Consider the following 9,706-nt stretch of genomic DNA (forward strand, 5'->3'; position numbering starts at 1 on the left):
AAAATTAATAATAATAATAATGAGTGCTGCACGTTTCTAATTGGCTGTCAACTTGCATCACATCATTCTGACAAAAAGAATGATCTCTCACATGCAACAGTATTTCTTATTCTATAACATTAAAAGGACATATCTTCCTGGATGGATTATCCACGTGGCTTGTGTAAATCATCCTGTAAATCAAGCACCACTGCTGATGCTATCAGTGATTCATTTAATCATATGGTTATTACTGAACCTAGGACAGTTATACAGCTGAGCATAAAACCAAGCACCCTTTACTGCCACATCTTTATTCTTAAGATCCAAATTGCATTTTCTTACCTCAGCAGCCTGTGTCTCCTGGTGTAATAAAGTCAGACCTGTCAAGTCTTCCAAGAAGGAATGTGAAGAATTAAAAACTTTAGCTAGGAAATTAAACCCTTCTCGTTCATACTGGTCAAGGACCTGTCAAATAAACAAGCAGAAAAGGGTTTTAATGTCCTGAATGTGATTCATCATCATCATATTTTGCTTACAAAATAAAAGTACAATCTTTCTGAACACTCAGAAAATGACTTCATATTGTAAACAGGTAAAAATTATGGAGAAAAGAACCACCACTTCTCCCAACTCAATTTCTAACGTGGGGAAAGGAGGAGGTAAGAGGGAAGAGAGGTTTAAGATTTCCTGGCTTAAACGTATTTTTAAGCTTGTAACAAGACAAACGATACAGCAAGTAGAAAAACTTAGCTGCAAAGTCACAAAAGGAGCATTTGAGTTACACAAAACACAGTAAAAGATTGTTCCAATGCATCAGTTAAGGGAAGAACCATGCTGGGACAGATGAAAAGTTCTCCAAGTAAGTGCTCAAGTCCAACATCCTCCCAATCTCCAGAGATTCATGGTTCTGAGACCACTGTATCTTAAAGGCCTTTTTATTTTCCTACTCTGATTTTCCCAGTTTATCTTTTACTGTGAGAATCTTATAGACTAGTATAAGAATTGTGAGGAAGGTTTTAACTTACGCTCCTCTCAAACCCCTGACCACGACAATTTTATTTCATGTAGACAGAGCTTAAATGGCTATTTCACAGGCTGATTTCATAGAATCATAGAATGGTTTGGGTTGGAAAGGACCTTAAGCTCATCCAGTTCCAACCCCCTGCCATGGGCAGGGACGCCTCACACTAGACCGTATCCCCCAAGGCTCTGTCCAACCTGGTCTTGAACACTGCCAGGGATGGGGCAGCCACAGATTCTCTGGGCAACCAGTGCGAACACCTGAACGCCCTCACAGGGAAGAACTTCTTCCTTATATCTAAACCTGAACTTCCTCTGTTTAAGTTTGAACCCATTGCCCATTTTCGATCAAATATTACCATTAGATTTCAATCAAGTGTGATGGAGATTGAGGAAAGAGAAGATAAATGTCAAAGATCTACATGATTCTACAAGTTTCATGAAAGCAGGTAGCAAGAAAATGGAAGGAATGTATGATCGAGCAATGCACTCAGCATCCACTGTTCTGTTTTTGTTCTGATTGCTACCCCTGGCTATTTATACCCTTCTCTGCTATCATCAGGCTGCAATACATGGGGTTCATGGGGCTTTGTGGACTTGTCCAGTGACCCATAATCAGAAATTGAAAATAAAATAAAAAATAAAAAAAAAAGGAAAGAAAAAACCCAAAGAGTTTTAAAAAACACCTAGGAACATTGCCTTGGGTTTTCCTTCCCAAGATAAACACATGAAGACAAACTCATCTGACTGTTCACAATGCAATGTAGAGAACTGGACAACTTCAGCATTCCATTTGAGAGGAGACCTCCGTTCCATTATGTATTGCATTGTGGATACACACATACATTTAATGACTACACTGTTGCAGAACTCTAAGAAAGCAACCAGACGTGCAGAAGTCCCTCGCATCTGGCTCCCTGTGAAACACTGCATTCAGACACAAACTGACAAACTTGGATGATGTTCACAGCCCTGCCTGTATATAATCCTCAAAGCTATTGGCATTAGCGAACGTGTTGCTATTGCTTTCATTTGCTGGAACCACAATACAGAGCTTATGAGACATCTCTGGAGTGATGTAGGCCACACTGTAGTTCACAGTATACTGAAACTGTAGCCTTATTCTAGAGCATTACAGCGTATCAAAGACAGAGGGGACAAGAAGCAGATATTCTGGTCTCTTCCCGGAAGTAAAAACTATGGGATATGCAAATGTTACAAAGAGAGCAGGGAACAGAGTACAACCCTACTACATATGAAAAGCCTACCAAATACCCTTCAAATCTCGTTGATTTTGTTGCTCAACTATGCCTTGATCCTTGTTTCCAAAGACCTGGGACTCAAGCCTGAAGTGAAAACTCCCAAGTATTGCTTCCTCAGCAAGTACAGTCCTTCAGTGTGCCAGGGTGCCCTGTGTAAACTGCCCTGGTCTATTCCAGAGATGTGCTTAACCTTATTCCCTGCCGCAGACAAATGAATCCTTACATGTTCACACAAAACAGACTGCAGCACCACACTGACATCCACAATGTCCAGCATTAGTTCTGGATGAATCACCTGGAAGAATTATTATTAAATCCAAGTGCCTTTTCTATTGTGATTAGCATGGAAGAGACTAGGAAGTCTACCATTAGGTGTCTTAATACAGAAGATTTGTCTTGTATTAGCACCTGCAGAAGCCTGAAAAACTTTATCTGATTATAAACTTGCTGATTATAATTACTTTTATAATGGGAACAGCCTGCTGAAAAGAAGACCCTGCTGACTAGCTTTACAACAGAAATTCCAGCCACATGGGCCAGAGAACAACGTACCAGGGAGCCAAAGCATGACCTGGCACCATCACTCAGTTTGCTGCCCAAGCAGCAGTGGTAAAGGAGGATACACTACCATGAAATCCTTTTAATACAGGCAGCAATTGAAAGAGCATTTCAACATCCTCAGGGACTTAATTTGCCAATGCAATGATTAAAACTTTACAGTGAATACTACGAAAGGGATAAACACCATTGACTTGCCCACCTAGAACTTTTACTACACAAATCCAGTAACAGCTGTCCTCTGATAAACCTAACATGGCATATATTTGTTCAGTAGCCACTGAACATACCTCACAAAGGAAAAAGAGTGCAGCAAAATAAAACTCCTCTCAAATTGCTATGCCAGGGGACCACACAGGAATACTCTGCAGGTCATCAGGAATAAAGCCAACCTAGACATCAAACTGGCACAAAACATTGCTAAAGAATGTTTCCAGATTTAATAAGTGCCCAACTGTCGCTGAGTGAAGAAGAAATTTTCTCCTATTTAATCATGCCCAGCAAAATGTAAAGGCCATGGTTGGCAGGAGTCTGCTTTTTCAGTTCTTAGTTCTCTTTGCTGCGAACACCATACCTGGTACCAATGAGGTTGTTCTGAACAGCAGCTTTACAGGAGAAAACTGCTTGAGAGATGTTATAGCTTCTATCATTATTGATCTCCAATTAGTTACTATCTGACCTTAGGTGTAACAAAAAACCCTCACAAACTTTTCCTGGAAATAAACGTGTCAGTGAGCAGCGTTCAGTGACATGGCACTGTGCAGCAGTTGATCTTCTCAAGCAGAAAAAACCACACAGCAGCAACAGAAGGAACCAGGAGGACATAATTCTCCTGCTTAGCAAGGCGAGCTGGAGCAACACACATTGATGAAGGAACTCTCACCTTTTTCTCAGTTGTGGGTCACTTTTCAGAGCTCAGCAGGGGAATTTGAAAGTAACATGACTTCTGTATTTCATGTCTGTGACAACCACTACTACCAGGAGAACCCACATTTTAACACACTCTCTTTCCCGACACACGTAAATCTCCCCCTCAGGTTGATGCTATAAGCTCAGTTCCAGTCTCCATTTTACAGAGTCAGAGCTACAAGTGATTTTTTACATAATGGCACTTTAATGGAACAAATGAATCTGTGGATGCACATTAACACAACAGGGACAAATTAATGTATTGTTAAAGCTCTTTGTGTAAATGATACACAATAACCCATTTTATTAGCAACCTTTTTATTCTTGTCTGTTTACTGAGGGAAAACGAAACAAATCTCATGGTAGGAGGAAAAAAAAAATAGAGGCTTAGAGTAAAAGAACTTGTTTTGAAACAAGAAACAGATGTGCAGCCTTGGTGTTATATTCTTTTTAATAGCATTCTGCACAAAGAAGTCTCAATTGCCGGGTAGAAAGACATTCGGAAAGAGACTCTGGCTCCAGGATCGCTTTATAGCATAAATGTTAATTTCTGGTTAAGTCAAAATACAAACCCCAAACTCCTAATCCCAAGAACCTGGGCACTGATGTGGAACTGGCTCACATTTTATGCCTCATTTCTGTCATAGAGTTTTTAATCTTTTCCCGGTACTTCCATTTGGGTTAGCTTTTTTGTTTTCTAAGCAGTCAGCACCTGCAGAGCTCCAAACAGTGGTGTTTACTTTCCAGGAAACATAAGAAATTACTCCTACCAGATTTATTGATTACACTAAAGAAGACATATGGGTATAGCCTGCCTCCAGAACAATGTGCCTGCTGCATTGTAAGCTCCTCCTGGCTTTAACCACTTTCCACTCCAAAAAGACAGCTCACTTCCCAGCCCCACCCTGGCTTCCCCTTAAGGGGACAGACACTTCACTAAACATTGCAGAGTCAGGAACACCACAAAATTCAATGTTCTATTTAGGAATTTTACATGCCTAGATATATTATTGCACACTGCTAACTATCCAGTTATCACAGGCATTGCAGAATGAACAGACTAGTGTGAGTGTTAGCACGTTGGAAAGAAAATTCAGTTTCAACAGCTGCTTGGAAAAAAAGGAAGATATGTAAAAGTCTTGCCAGTTCAACTCTTCAAAGCTCAATGTATGTGCTATTAAAAAAGGAAGTTTAGTGAAAGACTACAATGCTGTGAAGAATCTTCCTAAGTGAGAAGAGAACATAATGAGGCATGTGAGCCATTGGGATCTTGGGTGTAGGCAGCTGCACAGGCAGCACTGCTCGTGTTCACAGTTTTACCAAGAGACCCATAATTCTGGTTTCCTTAAGAATATCCTCAGCTCCTAGACTCCTGCCTTTCCATTAAGCTCTTGATTTTTATGACCATTTGGTCCTAAAAAGTTGTAAAGGAAAGCCTAATAAGGTGATCCTGTAATACATTTATGTAAAAGAATGCAATAAAACTGAACTTTTCTGAAGAGCACATGATGATTTCTCAGGGACTCAGTGCATGACATAGGAACAGAGAAGTCTGACAATGCTATATGTGCACAAAGATGACTTTCAAGATACTTCATCTTTTGACTATACTCCAATTTATCATCTAAAAACGTGTGTACGAATGGTCATTCAGAATCGTGCATTCAGACACTCTGAAGAACAAGATCATAAAGCAAAGGTGTGAGGCAGGCTGTACTGCAGGTGCATGCTGAAGAAGGCTATTCTGAAAACACTGCCAGGTTACAAACCACAACGCAAGAATGGCATCATTTTTGGCTCATGTCCAAAGAATTGAAACACTCTCTGCAGACACAACTTTCTCCATACCTTCCTATAATCAGCACTAAAAATTCAAGCAAATCAGTATAAAACCTTAAGTAATCCCAGTACAAAAAGCTGAAAATTCATTTAAGAAAGAGATTGCTGTTTTAATTTAGAGTAGGACTGTAGTGATACAGATGTGCTTTGTCTATTGCTATTGCCTACACCGATTTTGAGTTGCAATGGACAGAAAATGGCTTATTAACTTACTGAAGAATAGGCCCTGAAAGAACTCAACAAGAGTTTTTTACCTTAGGAGTTTCCAGTTTCTTCTTTTGAATAAGGAAAAGGAAGAAAGAAAAGTCTTAAATTTCTAAGAGATGTAAGTTTAAGCATGGTCTTCTCAACATTAAGCATCTGCATGCATCCTGTGCTGTTCTGAAATAACCTTGATGTGTACACAAGTAACCAGTTTTCCTGACTGGAATTAAGAGACTAACGCTGCAGACAAACCCGAGAGCTTTGTTTTCACCACTCTTCCCTTTCTAAAATATTTCTCCCAACTAATTTTAAACAAAATGGCATCTTCCAATTACAGTCAATATAAGGACTTTCTACTGGACAGTGTGCAAGTTTAAGGCAGTCCCCACATCAAAGCTTTAGTAAATAGAAGTTAAAGAAAGGGACAGCGAGAGAGGGAGAGTAGAAGAAAATAAACATCTCTAGTTTAGACACTGGGAATACAGGAACAGAAGAGTTTCAAGTAGACACCATTAGATCATCTGTCCTGACCTCTTAATACACGAGTGCATCCTTCAGTCACCCAACAGCCATCTCTTGCTCGCTCACATTTTACACTGGATAGATATTTACAACTTTATTTATCCCCATTCTGCTTCCTGTCCAAAATTTATGCTGATTAGCTCATCAGCAGTTACAACATTCTTGGCTCCAGTTCACCCTGGCATTAGTCACTCTCTGTTGTACAGCAACTGCAGAAAGCCATGCTTCCTCCCCAGTCACATCAGAGGTTACTGACGAGTTGTGGCTGGATCATGTTTGTTACCCATGTGCTGAATTCTCAGTTTTGCCTTGAAGAAGCAGTCAGAAACAGCACCCATTTTCTACAGATAATCCCTAGTGCTGGGAGTGAAGCAAGGTCACTTCCTCACTCACTGAAGAAAATGTGTTCTTCTCATAGAAAAGCGGCTGTCTTACACCCAAGACCATTTTGGCTGTCTCTACAGGTTGATCTATAAAGACTGCAGTGGGCTGAAGTCAACACATCTGATGTGTTGACTTCAGCAAGCAAAAAGCCAGTAATGACTGGGTACTGCATAGGAAGTTATTTATTCCATCCAGCTCTCCCCTGCCATCAGCAGTTCAACAATAAGGCAAGATCTGCCAGACACTATGCACCCAAACCTATCACTGCCTTCAGCAGAAATTGCAGCTGCTCAGTAGTTCCTAAATCCAGATCTCTAGCTCAAAAATCCAGGTTTTGTAGACTATTTTAGAGAGAGGATTTTATTATGCTACAATACCTATGTAAAACAGCACTGGAGGAAAAGCAACATTTTCCTCCAACCACATGTATTTAATGGATTTCATCAGTTTCAGTTATTTTACCATCTTTTTAACTCAATTTCGTTCTTTTTTTTCTTTCCAATTTCAAAACCAGAAGCACTTCTGCAAAGACACAGATACAGGCAACACTGTAAAAATGTGGAAAACTGAATAAAGGTTGAACTTACACTCTTCAAAAATAGCTACATGAGCATTTGCAAACAAAAGAGCAGTTGCCCAATAGAGAGAGGCTGAAAATTTAAGTTTAACCAAAGACAAGAGGAATAGATGTAGACAGACTCCTGTCAAAGACTGCAATGAGAAGAATGCAGAAGAGTACACAAGAAAAACCTGCTATAGTTAAAAGTAGGAAGCTACTAAAAAATACCTGAGAAAATATGTAGTACCCAAGCCTGAGATGGGAGTCATGGATTAAAAATATAATTCAAATCCAAGTAAACTACATATCATTTAAATATCACAGTCTAACATTTTAACATGATAGAAATACGAGATTATAATAAAGCAAAATGTATTTGCATAAAGATGAGGGGGAAAAGAAAATAATGAGACTCCCACATCCTCACCCAGTTCCATGAGACAACTCTTACAAGACCTGACCATAGAAGAAAGGAACATTGATGGAGTTCCAATTTCTCACTGTTGCATGTTGGCATTCCTTTTTAATGTGTAGAGGTGGCTGAAACTGGGAACTGCACACAGTGCTGCACTGCATCAATGTGAAGTACTTGTCTGTCAAAATCATCAGTACGAATGAGTGTTTTGGACCATAACCTGACCTGAAAATTTGTATTCATGTGATTTAGACTTGACTTTTCACATTGGTTCAAGTTTTTCTTATATAGTCTCTGACCATAAACCCTTTTTGCACAGAAGTGATACGAACAAATACTTTTTTCTCAGTTATTGCACTAAATATGTCAACATTACTGGTCACTGATACTAAAGAACAGGGTAAGTTCCAGCCAGACACATGTGGGCTTTTCTTCCTTTTTAAAGTGATTCCTCAGCTTCCAAATAGAAAACTCAAAGCATAAGTGGCAGACATGAAGCATACTGTGTCCGTACGTTCTTTGAGGAATATATACCAAATCCTTGGAATAGCGGAACAATAAATAAGGGAATAGCAGGATTAGGTTGCAAGTATACAAAAACCTTACCTAAGAAAAAAGAACGAATACAAATTACTCATCTCAATAACTGACCTGTGGAGTTCCAGAAGGAAACCTCCAGGATGAGGTTTGAACTGGTTTGAACCCTACCACTCAGCAGTGGTAGGATGATCATCACCACCATATCATCACCCCACACTGCGTGCTCCTACTTTTATCCACTTCAGTATTCACCAACTTTGGTTTTGCAAGCCTTATGTGAGAGTCTATCAGCAAGTATGTATTTTAAGTCAGAGCATTTTAGTTTGGGTCTGTTTTTACTGACACAGAATGAATTCTGCAACAGCTTCACAGAGAGATGACAAAGCAGCATGAGGCTGCCATTAGAAGAAGTAAAAATGGTATTCAACATGAATCATTGTTTTTAACAATGGCAGGTTACTTCTTCCCCTTAAACCCAGTATTTTAAACTTAAAAAATACGAAAATTCATTTTACTGACAGTGCAGAAACTGTATTATATGTGTCTTTTCACTTAAAGACTTCAATTAATCCTGGTTTTCCTTTTAGTGCAGATAATAGAGAGTTCTGCTTAAGATGGACTTAATTAACCATTCTTTCTCTCACTTACAACTGCTTAGAATAGCATCTCGCATCCATTTAAGATCACTGAACAATTATTAAAACATATTTTTACCTCTTTTAATAGTACTTAACTTGGAGATAAGGAAACTAGTCAATACCACGGACCAGTCAGTCACACCAGCTGCCTCCTGGACCGAATTCTGGGTTCTCTGCAACACAGCTTTGATTCTACTATCCAACATGGTGCACTGCCACATCAGCGTACATCAACATCAGAAAACACTTACATTCACCAAATGATAGAAATACAGATTAACAAAATCATTTGTTTTCTTCTCTGAAGGGCAAAAGTGTGTTGCGTATTACCAGAAAGGGATTCTTAGTCCAGCACCTTTACTATTCCAAAACCAAAAGCAGTGACAACAGGACTGCTGATTTTCTAAAGCAAAGTGAAGAGGGTATAAAAGAAGTTTCAGAGTATTGTATGTCCTCTGTTACTTTTTTCTCCTTTCCTCTTTCACTCTCCCTCTCAAGAAATCTTCTTAAGCATCTAATCAGCGGGGTTCTGTACAGACACCTCCCCACCTTCTCCAATGCACAAAACTGACTACACTGCTAATTCCACAGCCTTTCCTCTGTTCACAAAACAGAGTGATGTTTAAAGTTAATGACGCTTTTAAGATTTCTGGGGTTCTTGATGATATCTGCCCTCCTCTACAGGAACAAAATTCCATCACAATGATCACATTACCATGGTGACCGCTTCTTAGGGTGTGATGTGGCATTCTTACTACATATCACAGCTTCCTTCTGTTAGTATCCTTTTACTTAGAATCATAGAATGGTTTGGGTTGGAAAGGACCTTAAGCTCATTCAGTTCCGACCCCCTGCCCTAGGGGGGCAGGGGTCA

At 39.5% G+C, this 9,706-nt stretch overlaps 1 protein-coding gene across 1 annotated transcript in view; it reads right to left on the minus strand.

Annotated features, from left to right (window-relative positions):
• Positions 1–324: 324 nt before the first annotated feature.
• Positions 325–9,706, minus strand: part of ATG7 (autophagy related 7) — a gene marked incomplete at both ends in the record, with an annotated part of 30,532 nt that continues 21,150 nt past the window's right edge. Inside the window, one exon of the mRNA XM_010019480.1 lies at positions 325–447. Coding sequence (XP_010017782.1) covers positions 325–447 — 123 coding nt within the window. The remainder of the gene's footprint in view (positions 448–9,706) is intronic.

Source organism: Nestor notabilis, unplaced genomic scaffold, assembly GCF_000696875.1.
Source record: "Nestor notabilis isolate BGI_N333 unplaced genomic scaffold, ASM69687v1 scaffold10208, whole genome shotgun sequence".
In the NCBI taxonomy this organism is placed as follows: domain Eukaryota; kingdom Metazoa; phylum Chordata; class Aves; order Psittaciformes; family Psittacidae; genus Nestor; species Nestor notabilis.